This window comes from Anser cygnoides, chromosome 11, assembly GCF_040182565.1.
Source record: "Anser cygnoides isolate HZ-2024a breed goose chromosome 11, Taihu_goose_T2T_genome, whole genome shotgun sequence".
NCBI lineage: Eukaryota > Metazoa > Chordata > Aves > Anseriformes > Anatidae > Anser > Anser cygnoides.
The window spans coordinates 11631535-11656027 of NC_089883.1; the positions used below are offsets into that span (position 1 = coordinate 11631535).

The following is a 24493-nucleotide window of genomic DNA, read 5'->3' on the forward strand; positions in this document are numbered from 1 at the left end:
AGCTCCACCTGAAGAAATCTTCAGGCAAAAGGCCACGTGTTTTAGGGCAAAGTGATGTCATCATCAGGATCTGCATTTTCTGCAAATACCTGTTGTTAATTTAAAAGGTGAACTTTTCACAGAATCACAGAATGTTGGGGATTGGAAGGGACCGTGAAAGCTCCTGTAGTCCGGTCCCCCTGCTGGAGCAGGAACACCTAAATGAGGCCACAAAGGAACTCGTCCAAGCGGATTTTGAAAGTCTCCAGAGAAGGAGACTCCACAACCCCCTGGGCAGCCGTTGACCACAAGTCACCACTAGGCAATGTTCTGTGATTAAAGGCAAGCATTGAGAGAGGTATCAGGCTAATTACGAAAAGCCATCTCGGAAGAGACCGAACCCAGGAGTGGGCCCCGACGAATCAAGAACAAAGTGTCACTTCAGAGACGTGAGACTCCCATCACGGAGCTGGGAGTCAGGCACGCATCCCCAGCAAAGGTTCAGTGGGTTTCGGATGGCGTGTAGGCAAGAACAGTTTGTGCAGCGCAGGAAGCTCTGAGGGAGAGAGGCGCTCCATTTTGGGTGGAAAAGGAGTCCTTTTTCTATCAAAAGAGACAGAAGAAGACATAGGACACCACCTCCTTTGAGCAGCTGAAAGACGCTGCTAATTTCTGTGTTTCACCTGAGACAAGCGATAGGCACCGCTGCTTCCTAGTCTCTGAGAATGGCACCTTTCGCAGAGCAATTCCTCCTTCTCAGACAGCCCGTTGCTCTTCTAGTTGCTTCCTTTTGCCCTTGGTGGTGGTGTCTTCAGGAAGTCTCTGGTTCTTAGGTACCCTTAGGCTGCACTTGCAGGAGGCCAGCAGCGCCTTGCAAGGATGCTGCGCGTTGCCAGGCGCGGTTCCCCAGCTGGCAAGCATTCTCTTCTGCCAGGCTTTTAGGAGACTTTTGCTGTCAGCCTTTTTCCCAGTCGGGCCAGGTCACCTTTGTGGCCGCTCCCATCCCCAACGCTTTCCCATTCCCATGATGACTTCTCATCCCCCAAATGACTTCTCATCCCCAAGTCTCACTTGGGGACCCGCCACTCGCAGGCATTCCCCGTCAACAGCAGACATCCCCAAACCACCACTTTGCGGCACGGACAGCGGGAGAGGGCTGCGTTCAGCACCGCTCCCCTCCCCCCCCCTCCCCCCGACCTATGCAGGAAGAAGCGCAGGCAGAGGCTTTGCAGGGTGGAAAAGTCATAATTTAATAGTGGGTTAATTGTGGCTGCCACCCCCAGCCCGTCCCCACGTGAGGCGCGGCCGCCCGCTCAGTTGCGGCGCCTGGCCTGGCGGCCCGCGTGGTCGCCAGAGCCCAGCTCCTCCTCTTGGATCCAACGTAGCCAGGCTAGGTCGTCGTCATCGTCGACGTACCACAGGGGCTGTGGCAGCAGGTGTCTGTCCCGCTGCAAGCGCCAGGAGCGGCTGCGGAAGAACTGTTGTGCTTCGTCAGGGCTGCGCTCCCTGCGCCGGGGCGAGATGCTGCGGGAGCGGTAGCTGGAAGGGCTCCTGTGGCGCCGCTGCTGCTGCTGCCGCCCCATCCCCGCGTCGCGATGCAGTCTTCCGCGGGGCTGGTGGGCCGAGGCGTCGCGCTGGGCGGGCGGCAGCAGGCGCACGATGTCCGCAATAGGCCCGCGGCACAGCGGGCAGGTGGCTCTTTGAGCGGCCCAGGGCTGGATGCAGTGCAGGCAGAAGGAGTGCCTGCAGGGGTCCACACAAGCCGTGTTGGCCAGCTGGCCCAGGCAGATGGGGCACGTCTCGTCCCCAGGGGCCTCCTCTGGCTGCTCGTGCTGTTGCTGGCTCATGGCGCCTGCAGCTGCCCTGGCGTAGAGATGGTCTTCCCCTGGGGTAGGCTGCCCTGGTGCCAGGTGGTTATCAGCAGCCTGCGGTCAGGATGGCTCAGCGCCGCCTCGCGTCTCGCCGGCAGGACCTCGCCGCCTCGCGTCTCGCTGGCTGGACCTCGCCGCCTCGCGTGCCACCGGCAGGACTAGTACAGAGAGAAGCAGGAAGAAAATATTCTAGCAGCAAGTATACACGAACTTTCTAGGTTCATCCAAGTTGTCTATAGTACTAGAGCGGGAAAGATTCTTAGTATGGACTACAGGCATTGCTGTTACAATGGCAGCTCTGCTTATGATAGGTTATACTTCGAAGGCAAGACTATACTTAGGATAGGTGAGGTCCATAGAGGTACAGATATTCGATAACATTACCGAAGGACCTCGATGGCTCGTGTGCAGAAAGAAGGGCTTTGCGTGTGCCTCGTGCAACAGCTCCGCCTCTCGCCTTCCAGCAGTGGGACCTCGAGCTCGCGAGTACCACCAGCTGGACTGGCCGGGGGCGCGCTGCTCAAGGCACTTATGGCCAGCCACCTTTTGTGAGGCCGTAGGGTGACAGTGACTCAGCGATGGCATCACAAGGGTCTCGAGGTGGCCCTGATGTCAGCAGTGCCAGAGGTTGCCTGGCTGCGGTGAGACAATGGTGATGTGAGATGGCTGCTCCACGCTGACAGGAGCCGTGTCTGCCAGGCTGGGGTCCAGGCCAGGAGCTCGTCCCGCGGCCTGGGAACTGCCCCTGGGAGCCGGGGATGTCCTTGACGCGCAGCTGGACACCCGAGCGTCGGAGACATCCTGAAGAGAGCATGGAACCAACGAGTATAAAGCACAAAATGTGTAACAATAACCTGAAGGGATGTCTGAGATTGCTTAAGCGTTGTATTGGCCTTGCGTCGTGAGAAGACTCACCTCTATCCCCAAACTCCAGGCTGAAGGTGCTCTGTCACCCTTACCGTGAAAAGGTTTTGTCTCGTATTTAAGTGGAACCTCGTGTGTTCCAGCTGGCACCCATTGCCCCGTGTCCTGTCGTTGGACGTCACCGAGAAGAGCCTGGCTCCATCCTCCTGACACTCACCCTTTCCATATTTACAAAGATCAGTAAGGTCCCCCGTCAGTGTCCTTTTCTCCAAGCTAAAGAGAGCCAGCTCCCTCAGCCTTCCCTTGTCAGGGAGCTGCTCCACTTCCTTAGTCATCCTCGTGGTTCTGTGCTGGACTCTCTCAAGCAACTTGAAATCTAGATGGGTGTGAAAGTGCAGAATAGAGGGCTTTCAAGAATCTTTTTGGTTTCCTCTTTGTAGCTGCATGGGAAGCTGGAACGGCTGCCGGTTGTTGCGAGGCTGATGTTTGGGACTTCAGAAGGCTAGGCTTTGAGCAGCAAAATGTCAAATCGGCAGAAAATCCTGGAGGCTGATATTATGGATAAGCAAAATGGGAAGAGGCATGCGTTCAGCTAGTCTGGTTTCCAATTTAAAAGTCAGTCGGTGTAGCCAGGCACGATTCATAGCGAGAAATATTTTCCCCAAATGTATCCACGTTGTCCTTGGGCTTCAGGAACCAGTGGCTGCCTCTGCTCGTCGCTCCTTGCGTGTTGTGTATTTCTGTGGGCATTGGCTTTGTTTCTCCCCATTGGTAATTCAGGGGAAGGCACGAGATGTCTTCTAATCTCTTTATGCCAAAGTCATGTCTTCGTGTTGTTACAGGGAGTTGTTTGGGTTCTTGAGGAATCGTTAGGCTTCTCTCTGCCATGTTGCTAACTGATTCCATTACTGGATGGGAAATACAGTTGCGTGGAGCTCTTCTTACTACAGTTAAAACTTCCTTGTGTTTTTGTGGTGTTCTGTTTTGGAGACCAAAGGATAGTACAAGCCTTCTTATCATAAGATTGCACTGGATGCTTGTTTTCAATTGGACCGTCAAAATGCTTCTCAGCTTCCTTTTTCCCTTTTCTGTTCACTCATCCCTCAGCAATCCTGTTCTTAAGGAATGGCTCTGGATTTGGCTGCTCAAAAAACCCATTGAAATTCATCTTAAATTTCATTGTTTGCTGTACTCCACAAACTTTAGGGCAATAGACTTTCATCAAGCTTTCACTTTGGGACTTCCCTGAACGGGGCAGGCATCGATATAGGCTGGGAGCATCCCTCAGGAGCTTCTCTGGGGACCGACGGTCACTCTTTTCCTGTAGCTCTTTTGTGTGCTGTTGGGACTCTTCTCCCATGTGCATTCCTTTGTGTTCTGCTGTGTAATGGGGCTCGTGCTTCGTTATTTCTTTGGTGAGGGAACGTGTGGATCTCTCTTCTGGCTTTGTCAGAACAGCTGCAGAAATGGAAGGTCTTTGAAAACTACGTCAGATGGGATTGAAACGCATGAATGGGTTCAGAAGCTTGCAAAACAGGAATACTGACACATCTGAGGCCAACACAAATCTGATTTCTTTAGGAATGGAGCAAAGTGCTTCCTTTTTTTAACAGCAAGACTTGGCTTTACTCATGTTCATACTGGCTGGCCTCTATAGGTACGTGCCTTGCCTTTCCTTCTGAATAAATTGCCGGACCATAAGTGGGTGGATGATTTGTTTGTTTTGGCATAATGTTTGCTTTATACAGGCATTTCTCAAGTTTACAGCAAACAGAGGAGCTAGGTCATGAGCTGTGCAAAGTCCGTAACATGAGGGAAAGAAGAGAACAAGGAAAAGCTGGCTTGTGAAATTGTCTCTTCGAAACTGGAAAAATCTCTTCTCCCCTTTTCCCCTGCTAACCTGCACACCATTTCCTTAAGCTGACATTGCTACATCAAATGCCTGCAAGCCTGAACGATTGTGTCAGTGCTGCTTGTTTCTGCTGCTCGCAGTCATTGCTCGAAACCGAGTGCGCTGTAGGTGGGCATCCCGTCGTGTCGGTTCTGATGCAACGCGTGGAAATGCCCGTTCGGGGCGAGGGGAACGGCAGGCACCTCGTGGTGTGCTTGTTCTCCGCATTCGGTAACCTCAGTGGTGACCTCCTCTGGCCCGGGGGGTTTAAATCTGGGTAGAAGGAGGCAAGATGGCCTGGCAAATGCGTTAAGGCAGCTGAGATGTTTATTTACTAATAAAATAGCATTTCTTTATCGTAGAAATAAGCATTGTGTGGTGCTGGGATGCAGACAGAGGGGTATTGGTACCAGCTGCAGAGGTCTGCATTACTGAGTTTGTACAATTACTGTGTCCTTAAGAAAAGGGAGAAACTTGACTGTGTTGGCTAAATGGGTATAGCTGAAAGCAATCTCCACAGCTTATCTCAAGACAAGTTTGAGAAACCAGATAGTACTTGTTGCTATCTCTTGCTCTCCTCGTGCCACCCAGGCGTCGAGCAGCTCTGCGTCACGTCTGTCAGCACAGCGTGCCACGCAGACCTCCTGCGAGTGCCTTTACCAAGAAGCTGTGCCTCGTGAAGCACGAGTAGAAGAACGACAGTTCCTTCTGCTACATCTGGAAGAAGCACTCTTCCAGCACATGAAAATTTTCAAACTGCTGTCAACTTCATCTTGGCTTTCCCTGTGGGTCAGTGATCCGGGCTGGGCCCTAGCCATATCAAGGGAGTAACTAGGTACAAACGTTAACTCTCTGAGCATATGTAATTGTCTAATTGTGTATCTTGAAAATATGATATCTAATTGCTCTGCTGAGGAAGTGCAGGTTTTTATGGAGCTGGCAGTGTTTGCGTAGGTGTAGCCTGTCCTGCCGCTGGTGGGCACAGAACGAAACCAGTAACCAAGCCTGTACCTTGCACTGGGAGGAGGCAGCTTGTAGCTGCCAGCAAAACTGCAGCAGTGACCTTTGCTTGGTAAAAAAGCGAGAGGCTGGATTATTCCACAAAACTGTCACAGAGCTCCTAAGCATCTCGTAGCCCTCCTGCAAGGGGGCTGTACATCTCCAGCAGGTATTTTGCTTTGTCTGTATGTCACTCTTGGCACCTTTTCAATTGTGTAACTATCAAAATCAGTCTCTTTTGACAGCTAAACTGCTTCATAAGGATACACAGTTGAGAGCTTGGAAAAAAGCAAATCTTAAATTTCAGAGAAAGGAAAAGGTTATTCTTGATGGGCTATAAGGATGCTACCCTGTAGGATAGGTGGGCTTGGGGTTTTTTGACAGCTTGTTTTGGGAGTATAGCACAGCTGCAGCAAAGACTTCATGAAGTTTTTATAATCCCTTAATGGTAAGGGCAGACAGATTGCTGCGGCAGGTTTCAGGCTCCGAGTGTAACAGTGCCTTAAGTATTAAGCTCTGTCTGTAAAAATTGTTCCTGGGGTTAACAAAGGACTGAAGAAGACAATGCAGACACTTCTAGTCAACTTTTTTGCCTGCCTGCTTAGTGCTACAGAATCCCTTTTTAACTGAAGTGAGCTGTACCAGTAAAAACCTGGCCCTACAAAAACAGAGGACTGGGGGAGAATGAGGTGCTTACGGCAGGGAATTGGTGTGCTGGGAGCTGCTGCCCTTTCTTGAATGTAGCTTTTAGATTTGCTTATACTGTAGCAGCATATTTATCAGCCCTAAACAAGCATCATTTCTTAACCATGAGCAGCGATTCTTTCCTATTCTGCTGCATTGTGCTCTCTGACCTGTGCATGTGGCTGCAAGGTTTGTCACCTCTGCCTGCGTCCTAACAGTGCGTTAAGGGCTTCGGGAGATTTCTCTCCGTGTGCTCTCAGGTACATGGTTTCCTCCTTGAGAAGTAGCTTAGCTGCAAACAAAATGTAGGTAACGTCAGTTGAATTCCTGCCAAATGTCTAATCTAATTATATGAAGCGAGGGCATGGCCCTGTGGCTGCTGGAAAAGGCAGCCCCTTCACGTAAGGAGAGGGTGGAGTTCAGGCATTAAAATGAAAAGATTATATATGCTAAAATTGCTCAGTATTTTTATATGTTCCCTCTTACTATGCTATTGTGTCCCCTTTTGGCATCGCCATGACTGTTTTTTAAGAGCCAGCCATCTCTCCGCTGCAATTCCATTCTGTTAACCAGCTCCTGGGAGGAGTTTCCAGTGCCGAGCTGCCCAGAGGCAGGGACCAAGAGACATCCGCTGGGCAACTCCGAGAGCCTGCAGGGATTAATCCTGCCTGGTTTATGGCGTGTGTCTCTTCTCAGCGCCTAAATCCTTGTACAGAGCTAGAGACGCGCATAAAGCTCCTTCCGGAGGGACCTGCTGTTGATGCACCTTCATAACTTCATTCCTTTCTCACGCAAGTAGTAGCTTCTCGAAGGCTTTACTGCCTCCTGCAGTGCTGGCAAAGCCTTACCCAGCTCGTCGACGGTGAGCGTGCTGCTGCTGGGACGGCGTGCAGATGCGTAGGGCTCAGTGCCCAGCGAGGCCAGACGAGCTTCCCTGTGTCTCCTGAGCCGTCAGGTGCTCAGCAGGATCACCAGGACGTTTTCCCCCTCGGCTGGCTGTCTCTTGGTCTTTGCAGCTGTGTTCAGGGCATTGTGCTATGTATGTAAGTAACTCGATTGTGGATCCTGCATCTGACCAGCAGTGTCTGAAGTTCTTTTTAAGAGATGTGCGCCTTGGCAGAGATTTAGTATCCTCCTGATCCAAGACAACCAAGAGGCTACTCCGATCATTCGTGCTCTTTTTGAGGCACCCTGAGTGTTGGTGGGTCAGAGGAAAGGCAACGGGCGTCCTTGTGACTGCCCCGTGGAACTCTGGAGTCTGGGGACCTGGGGCCTTCCAGCCTCCATCTGAGTTCCATTTGGTTGCTATTTAGTAATGATGCTGTTCTTATTGCTAGTAGGTGGCACTTGACATGAGCTTGCTCTTTCACAGGGGAAACGTGTACCTGATGAGTGTGCATGTTCATTTTGGTGCGCAGCCAGGTCAGAATGTGCTTCTCAGCATCACTTTGGATTAGTCAGGGCTGCCTGTCAGCTCGAGCTGTGTTTAATTAGCACGACTTCTACTTACTCCTTGCTATTAAAGGGTCATTGGTTTTCTGTGACCCTCTCTGTTCAAGTTCAGGAGGACTTTTCTTCTAATAAGAGGCATTTCCCCCCGCACGCGCACACCGTGAAAGCCGTGTTGGCTCTGAACATGATACTCGCGTTCTTCTCTGAAAGCAGAAAAAAGGCATTTCATGGTTTGGATAGTGCAAAGGATTTTTTTTTTTCTTGCCTTTAACTGCCAAATCACCAGTCTTTTCAAGCTCTCCAAGCCTGTCTGCAATTCATCCTCCAGGCTGCTTTTCCTTGCCAGGCAGATGAAACAGTCTCAGACTATTGAGGTGCATCTGTGTTAAATTACGCTATAAATCTGCAAAAGCAGCATTACTCCCAGTGATCCCAGCCTGCTCCACAGGTGAAGCCGCAGCGGTGGTCTCATCGAGTGAGGACTGCGCTCGTTGGTGGTACCAGTAAGTGCAAACTACGTCCCGCAGCCGCCGTATGCCATCGGAGCACCTGAATTTGCCTGATGGGGCTTATTCCTTGGAGATGCATGTGGCTATCTGGAAGTAACCTATTCTTTGGTAGGCTTGCCCCTTTTTCCTTCAAAAACCATTGCTTGAAAGGAAGGAGGTGGCATAGGTGTGCCTGAAGCTCTTTTTGCTGTTAGGTAACCTGGTATTTTAAGATTGGGAAAAGAAAAAAAATAGGTATGTGTGGAGGCCAGATTCAGAAGAGGACGTCTGCTGAGTTCTTGTCCTGCTCAGTGTCTTTTACAGACCCTTCACCACTGCCAATTTTTGTCTCATTTCCTCTATAGCATCCTCATAAATATCTGTTTCTGCTGGAACCTGATCCCGCACGGCTTTACGCAGCCTGTTTTTGCAAGCAGATGGTATCTTAAATGTCATGCTTCTGCTGGTCTGTGGGAGCCTTGCAGAGGCTGGGGTTGGTGACTGTAATATCAAGGTGTAGATCTCAAAAACAGTGTGTATGCGACGGTTCCCTCATCGGGCTGCAGCGCCGGGGTTGTGCGTGCAGCTGTGTGTGGGCAGCGCACCTGCACCGTTTGCAGCGGGTTTGGCTGGCTGTCAGGCCTTTATGCAGGGGGCTGTGCGTCTGACGTGTGCAGCAAGCCTCGGAAGATGGGCTGGAGCTGGGCCGGCAGTTGCTCTTCGTCTTTCTTCCCCTTCCCAGCCTAAACAAACAAACAAAGCCTCAGGTTTCATTAGGGGATTTTTTCTCGTTTTAAGCATTCAACTGTTCGTCTAGCTGTTCCAGCTCCATGCAACTCCTAATGAAGTGCACTAACCCTCTCTTTCTGGCAGACTGAGGTCTTTAGCCCTTTGTTACGTGTGTAGGAATACACACACGTGGCTGCTGCAAACGTTTGGCTTAAACATGAGTGGGGAAGGGGAGTCGAAGACTCTGCCCTGCATCACACAAACCACCTCCCCGAAAATGGTCTGTTTTGTTCCGAGATTCTGCATGTGGAAGAACTAGGTTACTTTTTTCCTCTGTAATGTTCCCAGCTTTCACACTGAACTTGTATAAAGTCTTTGGAGAACAGAGTTCAGGAATGAACGTACAGGATGCTCTTGGTGCTGCTCTTGGTGAGATGATCAACATCCAGCCTGAGCCTCACTTAGAGAAGTCACCTGGCAACGTGTTCAGATGGGGGTTACACAGTTAACATTTTTAGGAAGTTCACAGGATCTTGGGAAAGACTTCAGTCAGTTTGCTTCCCAAGTAGGGGAAGTGAGACTTCATTTGGGTTCACCCCTTCCTGTGAAAACTGGAATTGTAGTATGTCAGCTTGACAGCCCTGTGCATCCGTGAGTAAGGAGTGAGTGTCGTGCTCTGCGGTTGTCCATCCCTGTCCCTTCCCAACAATTTAGACTTAAATACTGTTTGTATGCCTCACCTTTTTTTTTCCCCCCCTGCCTATGAAGCACTGAACAAAACTAACTGCATAAGCTGAAGATTAAGTCATTTGGTCAAGTGATTCAACAGAAGCGACTCGTAGTGCTTAAAAAGCATCTGTAGCATTGTTGTGGAAGGAGCCTCCCACATGTGGGACATCTGACATGGCATGCAGCCGCCTGCTGCAGTCTGCAACCAGCTTTGCCACTACCAGCTTTAAACTGAAACAGAGAATATTAACCTACTTTTTCCAGTTTTTCTGTTGTTTTTCACAACATTGAGGACGCTAAAACCAGGTCACTCTAGTGCTGTTTGTGGCTCTGAAAAAAAAGAAATATTTTTTGTTGGGGCCAGTTGGGAAGTAGCACGGGCAGAGGCAGGACAAGAGGTGGGAGGTCATGGAAGGACGAGGTGAGGCGCTGGGATGAGGAGGCGTGAAGGCGCTGAAGCTGATGGAGGTGTTTGTGTGGAAGAAAGCAAAGCTGTAAGTGAAAGGTTTGCTAATCTCATTTTAATAAAGGAAGAGCGCTGATGCCTGGGAAGCTGTTAATGTATGCAGTGAAACACGGGACACAAAGCCAGCTTGTTCCTCTAAACTTAAGAGTGTAAGCTAATAAAAGGAGTTGACAGGTGCTGAGAATGTGTGTGAACGCATCATGTGTCCTGGTTTCAAAAAAAAAAAACAAACCAAACTCATAACCTTCGCACTGGCTGTTAGACCTTCTCCAGAGGGTGGAGGGCTTGTCCCGATCCGCGGCAGAGCAAGTGAAGCTTTGTGCAGCTGAAGGCTTCACTTTTTGCATGGAATGAGCGTGCAAGTTGGTGGTCTCATATCCGTACATTTATAACATCTCAGTTGAGAGCCCTGGAGGATTTTATAGTGTTTGAAGTCACATGAAAAAGAGCAGATCTTGCCTGGAAAACACTCCCCAGATCAAGACACTTACCGAAAGTATTGCGTGCGCACATGGGGTGGACGTTGGAGGAAACAGTGGGAAGGCACGTGCCATGTCCTAAAGCAAGAGTTGTGGAGATGCTTTGAGAAATGGAGTCCCTGTTTTCATACAGAGTGGGATGAGGTCACTCATCCCAACAGAATATGGGGCTTTCTTCAAGATCTTGGCTTTAAAAAGGAGGATAAAGGAATTGTAGGGTTGAAGTGCTTCCACTTGTTAGCTGGGTAACCCATACACCACGCGTTTGCGGCCTAGTACATTTTGAATCCCTTGTGAATCGAAAGTGCACATGGAGCTGGATCAGGCCTGCTTGATTTGATTTGAGGAAAGGATTCACTTGCGATATTGATTCAGACAGATACTGTCTGAAACTGTGCCACAAAGCAAGACTGACAGCTCTTGTCCTTGTCTCAGAGGTCTCCGGAGCATCTCAAGCAGGTCAAAGAAATTTTTGGTGCACGGGAAGCAAGCTTTGCCTTCGAAGGGTAGAAGTAAGGATTGCTCTGACTTGTTTGCGCTAGTGTCATTTGCTTTGTCCTTCGCTACTGCTGCTTTCAAACTGAGGGACTTTGTTGGGGAAACAGGGTGGCTACAAGCAGTGTCTGTACTGAAGCAGAGCTGTGGCGTGCCCGTGCTGTACGGAGCGCTCAGCGAGCAGTGAGCCTTTCTTCATGAGCCTTTCTTCGTGCTGCGGCTGATCGCAAGGGGAATGACAGCTGCCTTCCCCGCCGGCTGGTAGCTGGCGTGCAGCTCTAGCCGGGTGGTTTTATTGGTGCAGGAGCGGTAGTGATTTACATCTCAAGTCCTAAGTGTTTGGAAGCGTGTAAGATACTAAGTTGGTTGCTTTATTTAGCTAACTGTGCTTTAAGTAATTTCCTTTCAAGCCTGTGTCTTTTATTAAATAACTGTTCCCCTGTCTTTGAGCACATTGTAGTGAAATGAATACTGGAATTGAACTGAGTCACCATTAGGCAAATATGTTCCTGCAGCTTTCTTTAAATGCACGTAACTTTCGGGAGCAATCTTGCTGAGTGGGTGGAAGGGTAGGAAGGAGAATCATTATGAAAAAGTTTGAATCGTGGCAGGAAATAGTCCTGGTGTTCTGAGTAGTCTTTAAATTTTAATGCGACTGACTTCAAATTACGGTCTAGTCTTCATTCTTCTGCCACCCCTCTTCCAAAACCAAGTGCTTTTACTTTGTTAGCCTTCAAAAGCCATGTTTGATGCCAGATACTACTACTTTCACTATTGCTACTATATGCTCTTAGTATACTGTTAGCATGTAGTAGCAATAGTGAAAGATCTTTTTGCAATTTGGTGTACTGACAACTGGGATCAGGATGGCCGTAATAAAGATGTTGTCAAACCTCTTATTCACTGCTGATCTGAATTCCTGTTTGCAGGAGGCTTCAGCTAAGAAAGAGGATGTTTCGTGTTCTCAGATTCAGGCGTGACCTTTCCATCCTTCCCCTTGGGAAGACCTTATACAAATTAGCGAAACGCTGGGGAAGGATGGGGGTGTAGGAGCTTGTAACTGTTAAAATCTTATTTCACAAGCCAGAAAATGCATGGTGGAGCTCTGTGTGCTTCATCTGCCTGCGAAGAACAGAGGTGCTTGTCCTGCCTGAGGAGCAGCGAGCAGGATGGTGCAAGCATCAAACAGAGCAGCGTATTTCTGCTCTCGGATCTGAAACCTGGCACATGGAGCTTGGGCTGAGCTGGGACTTGAGCCTGGAGGAGGGGGAAGCCGTGTTTGTTGAGGCTCAGAGGGGCTTGTGCTTGCGAGAGGCTTGAGCAGCCCTTATGGGAATAACGTCCTTGTGTCATGGAGCAGTGACCAAGCAGCCACTTCAAGCTGAGGACAACTCAAATATCAGCTGTTTGAAATATGTTAAACTGTCTCTGCCCTTGGTGGCTTTCGGCTCCACTTTACAATAGCCAGTGAAATGCCTCCTGTATCATTGCCGTCTTTTGCCAGCAGGTAGCCCGGCGCTTTGAACAGATCTGCGCCCAGGCATCAGGTTCTGCTGCAAAACAACCTCGTTATTGGGACGCGTCTGCTCTCAGGTAGGAAGCTGGTAGTTCTTCATGGCAGAACAGGCAGAAAGAAGGTTAAAAGGTTTCTGACATCGTACAGTAAAACAGTGAGCTGTGGTGCATCGTTCAGCAGTCAGTCTCTGCCCAGTCCACCTAATGCTCATCACGGTTGTTCTGAAGCCATTTCTGGTGGCTTCAGCTTATATTGACTTTTCTTATTCTTTCTGCTGGCTGGGTAACTGTTAGCTGAATGAGCAAGAAAGTCTCAAGAAAGAAAAGGAACTTGTGACTTTACCAAAATTGTATCATTCGTCCTTCCTTTGCTCTAATCAGTCCCTGTCATGCAGATTTTGTTTCTTCCTCTCAAAGTTTTCAGCCCACCTTCCAAGTGTCTCCTCAGTCTACAAAGCTGTGTGCATTGATTTTTTTTCCAACAGTAAACTGGGAAGGGATCTAGCTCTTGCTAGAGGGTTTTTTGTTACCCTTTTGTGAGGTTTGCAGTTGTTGCCCATGGATTTTCCAGCCTAGATGAAAATAATGACTTCTGTCTGCAGGGAGAAAAAAATTCCCCTCTGGCTTTGGTAGGATCAAGGGTGTTTTCTTAACTTTTTCATTCGTGGGATTCCTCTGTTCTGCTCATCTTGCTAGTCTGTAGTCCAGCCCCAGAAGCACCCCTTCATCCTCAGATACTCGATTTGTGTTCTTCCTTAGTTCCAGTGAGGGACCCTTTTTTGTGGGTTGGTTTTTGAAGCAAGTCTTCTCCCAGGGCAGACTGGGGTGGGTCCCAGTCCATGTGCTGTTCTGATGTCTGGTAGAGCATCGTCATCGCTCCTGCAAGCTGATTTCACAAAGCAAATAAAACCATGCTGGCATCTACGTAAACAGCTTTGAGAAGGAGTGCTACCTCACCCTGTCGCAGTAAGTGCTGCCGCTGGAGGGTCTGCTGGGGATATCTGTGATGGGAACCAGTTCGTCCTGTTTGCCTCTAACGGTTACTTCCTGCTAATCCATATTCAGTTTTAAGTGTTGAAGCTTGAATTACGTGTGGTGGAGGTGCAGCTACAGCCCGGTAATGCTGAGCACTGGGTTCCTTGCAGGTGAGCATCTTCAACTGTTCTCTCTCTGGCTGGGCCAGCGGTGCCCGACCGTGGCTGGCAGCTCGCTGGGAGCTACGTGCTGCTGGTGTACGACAGGCGCAGCACAGTTCTCGGATGGTAGCAAGACCTCATCTGCTTTTCTCTCTGGAGAAGAGGCTGCTGAGTCACGGGCTCGATACAACATCCTGTGGGTTGTAGCCTGTGCAGCCTGAACTAGGCTCCTAGCATTAGTAGATACACAGTTAAAGGTGGGTGTTTTTGTGGGACTGTCATCCTGCATGAAGCAGATCCATGCGTGTGGGTATTTCCTGACTCTGTTACTAGCTCCTCTTCAGTACTGAAGGTTTTCTAATACACTGCAGACTAGCACCTTCCTTAGAAGAGGGGAGTCTCTTCAGAGTCCTGCTGCAAACTCCCTGTCCAATATAGAAGCCTCCAGTGACGTATGAACAAAGGCAGTAAAAAGTAACTGCAAAGTGGTGTTAGAGCTGCGCGTTCTCCTTGTTTAATCTTTGCTTTTTTTGCAGACGTATTTCTCATCTAGGGGAGGGACTTCTGATTTAGGGGAGGGAGCTCAGGCTGGGGAGAACTGTACCTTTTATTTTGCGTGAGCAGGCAGAACTGCAAATGGAAACGAACAGAAAAGGTCAGAGTTGTGCTAAAGGCTAGTTTAGTGTTCAGAAGTTGGAATTTCCAGCTTGTAGCTAGCGACCTGCATGCTCTGCAGGACCCGTTGTGGATGACTTCTGCCTTGTATACAGATGCCTCAGATCAAAACAAAGTTTCAAGAAATAAAAGCACACCACAGCTGAAGGTTAGGGAGAACATACTCATATTTCAAAAGAGTTAATGCTTTTGTTCTGTGCCACTGGTTTGTGGATGTGTAATAATTCTTGCCTTTCATTTTTGGAGGACTGGAAGTAAGTAGGTTAGCTTCATTTAATTTCATAAAACAACCAGGCAAAGCCTGGCTAAATCCTCTGAAAAATAAGCTACAAATACATTGCTCCAGGAGGACTGAGTCTATTGCCGTAGTAACTTTTGACCCCTCGTAAATATGGTTGGGTTTCTGGGCGTACCTGATGGTGTTCTACTGCTGGTGTCCTTCCACGGTGACTCCTGTTCCGTGGTTTCATGCAGCACATCTCTGCTGACTGTTGAGGTGTCTCCTGACTTCCATGCAAGCGCTGAAACTTCAGCGTCCACGCGGAAGTAAGAACGCAGACCTAGAGGGACACAACCCAGCGCCTGTAGCCCTGGGATGTGGGGGGATATTTCCAGCTATGTTGATTCTAGTTGCAAATAATACTGCTTTGTTTACTCATTTTGGTCATCTCTGATACACTAGCTTCAATTGGCAAGTATGTTGGAGGTCAACTTAAGGACCTAAAATGAAGGGGAATTTGACTTTTTAGTGTGATAGATGCATGCAACTTTGTAAGTGCTTCAGTATTTTCTTTTCTTGACACCTCTCCATTGCTCCTTTCTATTTTTTGTCTGACTTTTGTATAATCCTTTAAATATGTATGAAGCAAGAAGAAAAAAAAATTTAACAGTTGCTTTAAAGATGGAACGTGATCGCCTTGTGGCTTCCACCTGACGCACCATTGTGATAGAAATCGCTTTTGTCATTATGGGCAGTGTTTGTCCTGACAACTCCAGCAGCAAGTGGTGGATGGGCAGCACTTACTTCCCATCGTGATGTTAAGGCTTTTTATCAGAAAACTGTTAAGAAAACGATAAAGTTCCTATATAGCTGTTAATTTCCTCGAGGCCTAAATAGCTTTGGAAAGTACTGGAGGTTTGCCATATTGTACATTTCTTGCTTGGTATTTTAAAATAATGATTTTTACTTCATATATCTTTTTTTTTTTTTATTTTCCCCAGGTGAGAAACCAAAAGCAACTTGCCTTTATTGAGTTCTCAAGAACATAATCGACCACTTGGTACACTATAAAGATGCATTAGGAAACTGGATACGGTGCCAAAAGAACTCCACGCGTTTCCATGACTCTCTTGGACCCTGACTGAGATACTTTTGGATTACCTATTTCTATTCCAAGGACAAGAGTGCACGCTCAGATTCCTTTCTGCCAGCTCGCTGGCAGAGAGATTTTTCTAAGATCATGGACCATCCCAATAGGGAAAAGGATGAAAGGCAGCGGACGACGAAAGGGATGCCGGGGAGGAGCGGTCATGGTTCTCGGCCGAGCTCATCTGCGTCTTCAGGCGTTCTTATGGTGGGGCCCAACTTCAGAGTGGGCAAGAAGATTGGGTGTGGGAACTTTGGAGAACTCAGACTAGGTAAGAACTAGCTGTTGTAGTGGCCTGCATTATCCAGATTAGCATTTCACCACTGGAATATAAATACATAAAAACTTACCCTGGCTTGAGAACAGCATGTGCTTGTTTCCCAAGTGTCGAGCTACCTTACCTGAAGCTTCTGACTCAGAAGATGTAACTGTTAGCATTGTTTTTATTTGCATAAAGTCAAAGTGAATACACTGGAGAGGCCAAAGATGCAAATTTTGAACAATCCCAACAATGAAGACTGTTCTCAACGCTGAATGTCTTGCCTAAGGTGAAAAATCTCTCTGACTGTCTGGATTGCTAAATCTTGCTCTCAATCTCTTTTTCGTAAGCTAGGACACCCTATGAAAGTAATGACTGAGACCTGTTTCCTAGCACTCTCATCTTCCCAGTTCCACGTCCTTCACTGTCCCCAGAGCCCCATTTTCTGCCCTGTTGCCTGCTCCCTGACCTGCCCCCCGTGTCTGAGCGCTGGCTGGCGAGGAGCGGGGCGTGCAGCCTGCCCATCTGGCCGCTTCGTCTGCCTGCATCACGGCCCCTGCTTTTTTCTTGGTCTGTTGGTTTTCTGACCCTGTGCCTTGCAGCTGGCCGCCCAGACAGATGGCTTTGTGGGCTGCTGCCTGTTGGGCTTGTAAGTCAGCCTAGACAAAAGGCCCGTTAGTGGTGCGTTTGGTTGTTTTTTAAATGAGGTGGGGGAAGCAGGCTGTGTTTTTAATTACATGCTCCTGAGCTCCCAGTGTGTGGTTTTGGGGTAGCTTTTTCAGATCAGAAGCAGCAGCTTGCGGTGGTCTTGATTGCCTTAAAACAGCTGCATTTTCCTTCTGTCTGCTGAACAAAGTGGTTTGCTGTGCTAATAAACTCGAGGGTGCTGGAGGCAGGTTGGCTGATATAAATACCGCTTTCCCCAGCCGTGGTATCTACTCAGAACTGAAAAAGTCTGTGTGTCAGGCACAAGGGATGATAGATAAATTGATCGGGCAGTTGCTTCAGGTAACCAAAGGGTTATAACGCATAACTACCCATGGCATCTCTGTAGGTTCCTGTTCCGAATCTGTGTGATTAATCTGTCATTCCGAGGTGTAGTTACCGCATCTGTAGGACACGTGGCTTCTCCGCAGGATGAAGATCAACCGGCTTGTATTGGTAAATGGGTGGTCTTGGTTTCAGCATTACATCAGAGAAGTTTTATTGATTTGCAAGAGCAGAGATAATGCTCCAAAGGCGGAAATGCTCCAAGAAACCAAGGGAGGGACAAAATTTTCCAATTTCCTGAATGTGAATGCACATTATCTACAGCTGAAGATAGTACAGTCTGGATCCTTACAGTAACATAACTTGCGTAGCTTCGTAGCATTTTCAAAGACCCCCCCCCAAACAGCAAATGTCACAATATAGCAAGATCCATATGGAAAGAGCCATTTAATTGCTTTGCCATCCACACAGCATCGAGCATTCGGCAGCTGTGTTGGTTCTCCGCAGGTAAATGGTTCCTGCTTTTGTTCAGCTGGAGCCCAAATGCTGCTTTTTGTCTCTGTGGTTGCTCTTCTCCCCACATTTCTCTGAGCAGTATTGGATTTCTGTACTAACATATTGTTTCGAAGGACTTCATGTAAGAGATTTCACTTGTGAGAAGATCAGTTTACAGAGAAATTTGGTTTTAATCAGAGGAAAAAAACACCTCTTAATTGAGTGGTCTTTTTTTTTTTTTTTTTTGGTTCAGTGGTTTGGGGTTGGGGTTTTTTTGGTACACTGGTAAATGTTTTGCTAATATGTGTTAACCAAATATGCTGCAGCCCGCTACATTTGGGCAGCGGGCTGTACATACTGATAATGGCAATTAGACAGGAAGTCTGTATAGAAGCTATATATGTTTTTTTAACTTCTATTACTTTTTGCCAGTCACTATAACTGTAAGAACTCCTCAACTCCTTTTTGGTTAATTATCAGATCTTTCTGTTGCACAGATGTGATGCTAATGATTGCTGAGTTGTGCAGTGGGGAAGGAGAAGCAGTGTGTCAGTTTGAAATAGGAGCAAACAAGTCCCTGATAACAGTTTTGTTCTGCAAAGATGAATGGCGTGCCCTCTGCTTTTTTTTTAAACATGATTTCAGAGAAGTAAAGTGTCAGCGAATGCTTTTAGTAACGCAGGAAGAACAAAGTTGTGCACAGCCTGTAGACTGACGAGCAAGGGGAAAATACATTTTCCAATTCTCCGAAGGATTTCTCTTTTCAGGTGCTGTGTTTTCACTCAAAGCTCTTCCCGAGCACCAGACAGAGGGCTGATGGCTCCGGGGGAGGGAGGGAGGTGCCGTGCATCGAGGCACTTCTGTGAACGCCAGCTGAGCTGCTTTGGGTTGATCTCTTGCTCCAAATACAGATAGCCCCGGGGGTATTACTTTGTTGAAGCTGTTGGTCACGTGGAGCAGTGCAGTTGGATTCCAGCCTGCAGACGAGCTGGGATGGGAGGGAAGTGAGCACAAAAATCAGTGCCTGGCCCCGGGGTAAGACAAAACACGCTTAACTGATGGCTGTTTCCTTGGGCAAGCTGCTCAAATCCTTGGGTTGACCTCAGAACTCACCAAATGGATTTTTTCTGTCTTCACTGGAAAAACCTCTGGAGCTTAAACAGCTTGTGGGCAGGTTCAATGCATCGACTGTCACGTCTGTACTTACCTGAAATCCTGAACCATAAGAAATGTTAAGGATAAATAAACCTCTACAATGGTCTCATTTTTCCCCCAGTGTTTGGCACTCTTATTTAGTAAAGCATAAAACAGATGCTAATGTAAAATTATTTGAGATTCTATAGGTTTCCTTCTTTTTAAATAAGCATGAAGTTCTGGACAGACCAGTGGCTTATTTTAATGCAGAGATGTAGACTGGAGCCCAGATCTTTTTGCTCCAATGCAAACATAACCTGGCATTTTCAAAACTCCGCATCCACTTATGTAAAAATGAGCTCATACAGCTTTTCTCCCTGTTTGAAGGAAAAAAAATGTTAGGAGAGCTGGATCCAGTCTGTTGATTGGTGCTGTAGCTTATTAAGAGAGGATACAAAGGGATTTTTGGAGAAGCATGTTACCCAGAGAAATGGTGTAGTGTTCTGAAGTCAGGTGGTGGCCTGAGTCGTGCGCAGATCTCATGAAGATCCAACATCTCATCAGCGAGGCGGTGATCCGTGAGCCCCAAGGGAGGACAGGCTGCTCGCTTGCTCAGTGCAGGTGGATGAGATCTGGGAAGGCACCTTGCTGGGAGCAAGAACTGCCCAGCAGAGCCCTGTGCTGCAGCTTGAAATCCTGCTTTAAAAAAGGAAAAAATTATAACGGCATCTGATACTGGGGCTGGTTATGTCTTTGCCCTAATAATAAAATTGTCATGTGCCTGCCGGGCTGGAATAGTGCTAGATGGGTTAAGAGTAGAGTATAGGAAGGATCTACGCTACTGTCCCTTTTTTGGAAAGACTATCCCTCTAGAAGCGATAGTGAATGTGGTGCTACAAAATCAGTGTGACCTCGTGTTTCAGGTTCCCTTGGGATATGGTCGCAGCAGACGCAGTGCTGTCTGGGGCAAGCTCTGCCTGGTCTTCAGGACGGCTGGGTGGGCGTTTGCTCCACTGCCCAGCCCTGAGCTGTCACCAAAATGTCATCCATACAGTTTTGAGCTGGACTGAAAGGTCGAGGCATGACTCGTCTCAGTCACAGGAGGTTTGCACTTACGGCTTTTCACTTTGACCTGTGGGAATGTGCCCATGTGCTTGGCGCATCTTGCTGCCAGGGCTTGGGAAATCCACGCTGCCAGGTTTCCCACGTTAAAGCATCGCATCTCATTTAGGACATATGGTTCTTAATTGTCAGTGGATCTTCCCAAAACTGAGGCATGGAGTTAATCGCTGCCCCATCAAAAGCTTTGCCTGAACTTGAAGGGCCTTTGTTAGCACAGTTGTATCATCTCGGTTGTATTACAGCTCCCTGCTGGCAGAGATAAGATGCAGCTTCCCTTCATGACTTACTGTTCTGTGCAGCTCTGTCCTGTGAGCAGTACAGCCTTCACTCTTCCATTTAAAACCTTTTCAGCTTTGTGTAAGGAGGAAGAAGAAAACATGACACCTTGTGCAGTGTGATGGCAAAACCCAGGGGCAGATCTGTCTGGAGCGAGCCGGTGGAGAGGTCTCTGGCACTTGGACTTGCTGTCATAGCTGGCAAAGCCTCTCCCACTGCAGCTGTAGGAAGGGTTTTGGAGGTCTGAAGGTGGACCTGGTAGCACCTTCATGGTCAGAGTCTGCCCCACGACTGCTGCGAAAGGGCTGAGCTGGAGGATGAATTCCTTCCCTTACCTCTGGCTGCTGGCCTTGCATCTCATGCTAGAGTTTTGCCAGTCCCAGGTTTTCAGCTGGGGATTTCACTCTCAAGGATTTCACTCTCAAAATTCTCTTCTGCTTAGTTCTTGCCCTTATGAGCCAGACCGCAACAGCCTGGATTACGGCCCCCCGTACATGGAGGCTGCTGTCAGTGTCCTTCTTCACCTTGCAATGAGTTGAAGGGACGCTGTTTTCCCAGTGTCATTTTGCTGTTTGGGTGGGAGAGCCCAGGAGCAGGCTGGGGGGCCCTGGATGAGCCGTACCCCTGCGTGCTGAAGCTGCGGTGAGGGTCCTGCAGTCCGCAGGGCACCCGTGCTGCCTGGATTATTCTTGTTCTGCTGCTTGAGGCGTGTAACTGCCTCAGGTGCCTGGGCTGGAGCTTCCCTTAGTCTGTCTCAGCATCCTCAAACTGAGCATCTCGAAGCGAGCTCAATCCTCCTTGAAGGAGGGGGGGAAGTGTCAGTGGGAGAGCTGGAGCTGCTGGTAGGGCTCGATCTCTGGTCGCTAGTAGGGAGCAGATAATCAAAGTGTACTTAGGCTGCCTTCTCATTGTACCCTTGCAAGTTCTCCTCCTGCTAGCCTTCGGATAGCATCAGGCTGGAGCCCTTGCCTGTCCCAGAAGGTGAAGCCATTTATCCCACCACCTGCCAGTGTGCTGTTTTGGCCTTCAGGCTCTCCCAGGCCGTGCTCTGAAGCCACCTTCCAGCTCCTGAGCGTTCTTGATGCAGCTGCAAACCTGCTTTCTACCAGCCTGGAGTTCATAGCTTTTCATAACAGATCTGAAGAAATAGTAGGGTGTGTTTGGGGTCTCGAGAACGAGTTTTGTTCTTCTAGTGTAACTTTTAACATCCTGGGAACAGCTGCGTAGTTTGCTGGTACGGTGTTGTGTGAGAGCTGCTGGCCGTAGCAGATGATGAGGACTGCCTTTCTGCTGCCACGAAGGCAGCGTTTTGCCTGTCGCGCCTGCCTGTTCGTAGAGGAAGAAACAAAAGCCGTGTGTTGGTACGGAAGCTGTTTGTGTTGCCTACTTGCAGTAGTCTCTGATCCGTAGCACAATTATGCTGGTGAAGCTCCCTATAGATCATAGGATAAAATTGCTCAGTGTCCGGCAGAATCAAGCCACTTCTGAAAGAAATGATACTGACTCTTGTTTTTTTTTTGTTCTCTGGGCTTTTTTTTAGCGTGGTGTGGATAATAAAACATATGTCTGCGATACCTCCTCAAATGCTTGCACTGAACATAACTGCTACTGTAAAACACAGTTACCTTGTGCTGGGTATAAAATGCTGTTTGTCTGTCCTGGTGAGCTGCTGCAGCTTCTTACTTTGAGACTGAAACAGTTGAAGGCATGAAGCTGAGAGAGTAATTGAGAAAAGACAGACAGATCTTTGCAGTCAGTGATCAGTGACACTATTCTGTGTTGTCTTCCTAGCTGGAAGTGTTGAATGTGCAACTAAAAGATTTTTCTTTTTCCTTCACAGGCAAAAATCTCTACACCAATGAATATGTAGCGATCAAACTGGTAAGTAGGAGCTTCGGGTGTTCTTAAATCACTCGTACCTGGTGCTAGAAACTCAGACAAAAAGCAGCTTCCCCACTTGGTGCTTATTGCTGCTCTTGATCTCAGCCAGATTAACAGGTTTAAACAGAGATAAGTTCTTGAGAATGCTGTGAACTAGGAAAGCACCCAGCCCTTCACAGTATGTAAATGGTCAGTAGCTGCGAGCGCCTTGTTCCTCTTCCCAAGGTGGCAGACAGCACTGGTGGCAGGTTTGTCACCCCTTCCTCATCCCCAGGACCAAGCCTTTCTGTTGCAGACCCCATCAATTCTCTGGACCATGAACCTGCAGATGCAACAGGCAAAACAAGATCCAATCCAGTGAATCCTCCCTCTGATTTGGATGTCCAAGGATATATGGTCACAGCCTCTTCAGTGTGATTCTTTCCTTTTACATTACAGGATGGTAAAAATGAATCAAACCAGCTCACCAGAGCATGGCAGGGATTGCATTTAAAAACAAAACCTTGGCCCCAACAGTAGCAAACTTCAGAATTTGCACATGAAATCAAGTTCACAACTCCTCATCCAGTTCTACCAGCCTCGGTACCCAGTTATCAGTTTTTCTGCCTTGCAGTTGATGCGTCCCTCCCCAGGTGGATGTGGTAGCAGTGTTCACGTTTCTGCAGTGCCCTGGCTGGCTCAGGTAACGCTCCTCTTCTGAAGGAGCATCAGGGCATGAGGGCACTGTGGTCAGCTGTGGTTTGAAGCAGGAGTCTAAGGGATGGGGATGCTCCTAGCTCCGCCAAATTTATAAAACCGTACCCTGGGAGTTTGTTTTTATGCCTTAACTGTCTGTAAACTAAGACTTTCAGTAGTCTCTTGGGGGGCTTTGAAATTTGATGCTGAAAATACCCAGTGCTCTTCTTTCATCTGCGTGTTCTTTAATCACAGATCCAAACCCTAGAATCTGAAGTTAAAGTTGTAACACTAATTTGGTATTAGCAGCAAGTGTGCCTGTTTTTCCAATCGATGTCTGGAAAAATGACAGCAGTCATTCACATTAAAGAAGATCAAGATGGACTTGATGCATTAATTCTGATTCATGTTCAGATGCCACAGATCTTACATCTCTAGTGTTCTCCTTATATGATGCGTAGTAGCTGAAAAATAATTAGTGCTCTGCAGAAAGGACTTGTTTTGAAGCCCGTTGGCAAATGTCAGAATATAATCCCTAAAATAACAAAATAAATGTTTGCAGTGCAGCTTAAGGTGTGTTTGGATATGGCTCCACATCAGGAAGAAGGACTGGTGCTTGTTGCGTAGCTCGCTCTGTAGGCAGATTGGACAACAGAAAATGTGGTTGTGTGGTGTTTCATTGAATCAATAGTGCTTCTAATTTTTTTGCTTTCAAAGATAATCCCACAGAGTTACAGCCTTGGAAGGAGCAAGGAAGTAAGAATACGGCAAACATGCAGCTGTGTTTGTTTACAGGATGCTTGCTTCTCTCACAGCACTGCCCGCAGTGACACCTCCCCGTAACCTGAAGCCTTTCAATAGCCAGGTGGCATAAGACACAGGCAGCAATAAAGCTAATCCATTTTTCCCAATAGCATTTCTTCTCTTTTTTTCAAAGTATCTGAGTGGTTGAGTGTTAGCACAGTTGCTTTTCCCCACATTTTATTTGCGCTGTTACAATTCATGCTTCAAAACCTCCGACCCTGATTCGAAGGACTGTAATTGCCATCCTGTGCTGTCCTGCATACCGTTGCCAGTTTTGAGAAGATCAATGAGGGATCAGAAGCAAGGATTTTTTTTTGTCTCCTAATCTTGGACCATGTTCCCCAGGAGTGGGAATTACTCTTCCTCCTCAGCAGCAAATGTGTTTCTTTGTGTGTATTTAACTGTGATCACGAGGGAAGCAAGTACTTCTTAGGTGGGAGATGTATTTTCTTCCAGGCTAGGCAGTGACCTGCTGCCTAATGCCAGGGACACCCTGCTTCCCCTGTGACTACATTGTGGATAGCAAGCTCAGGGGAAGAAGTGCTTCTTTTGACAGAGAGAACTCCAGTTCTTTGAGGCAGCGCTTCGGCTCTAGACAACGTGATGCAAGAAATCAGTGAGCTAATCGACTTTGTGCCCATTTCCAATGTGTCGTTCTGGGGCTTGAGTAAAAATAACATTCCTGCTTTTCAAATATTTTTCTAAACAAAATGGCATTTACAAAGCCAGGTTAAATGCAGGGGGAAAAGGTCAGGAGAGCTTGAGACCAAAAACAGTTATAAGTAGTCTTGCTTTCTTCCCTAGGGAATACCTGCATTAGATCTTGTTTTCAACTTTTTTTGTAACAACCTGCTAAATTTCCAAAGATTTTCTTTATACTTCAGGTAATCTGCAGACTAGTGGCTGCATTTGCTGTGTTTGAAGGCAACATTTTCTATTTTATCTGCATCGTTGGACCAACTCAAAGCTCTGCTCAAAATCCTTCTAGCTGCCTGAGATTCTTCTGCAACTGCAACCCTGCTGTCCCAGCTGTTTCCT

General features: G+C 47.9%; 1 protein-coding gene across 4 annotated transcripts in view; it reads left to right on the forward strand.

The window, feature by feature from the left end:
• The window catches only part of CSNK1G1 (casein kinase 1 gamma 1), a 150359-nt gene that overhangs the window by 73743 nt on the left and 52123 nt on the right, over positions 1-24493 (forward strand). For 2 of the 4 annotated variants that reach the window (XM_067003977.1, XM_048081391.2), the window contains exons 3-4: positions 15674-16090; positions 21936-21976. In XM_067003977.1, the coding sequence (XP_066860078.1) occupies positions 15913-16090; positions 21936-21976 (219 nt within the window). In that variant the 5' untranslated portion in view covers positions 15674-15912. Of the gene's footprint in view, positions 1-12696; positions 12720-15673; positions 16091-16151; positions 16368-21935; positions 21977-24493 lie in introns of those variants that run through there. The other 2 variants (XM_067003978.1, XM_067003979.1) reach the window with 2 other exon arrangements.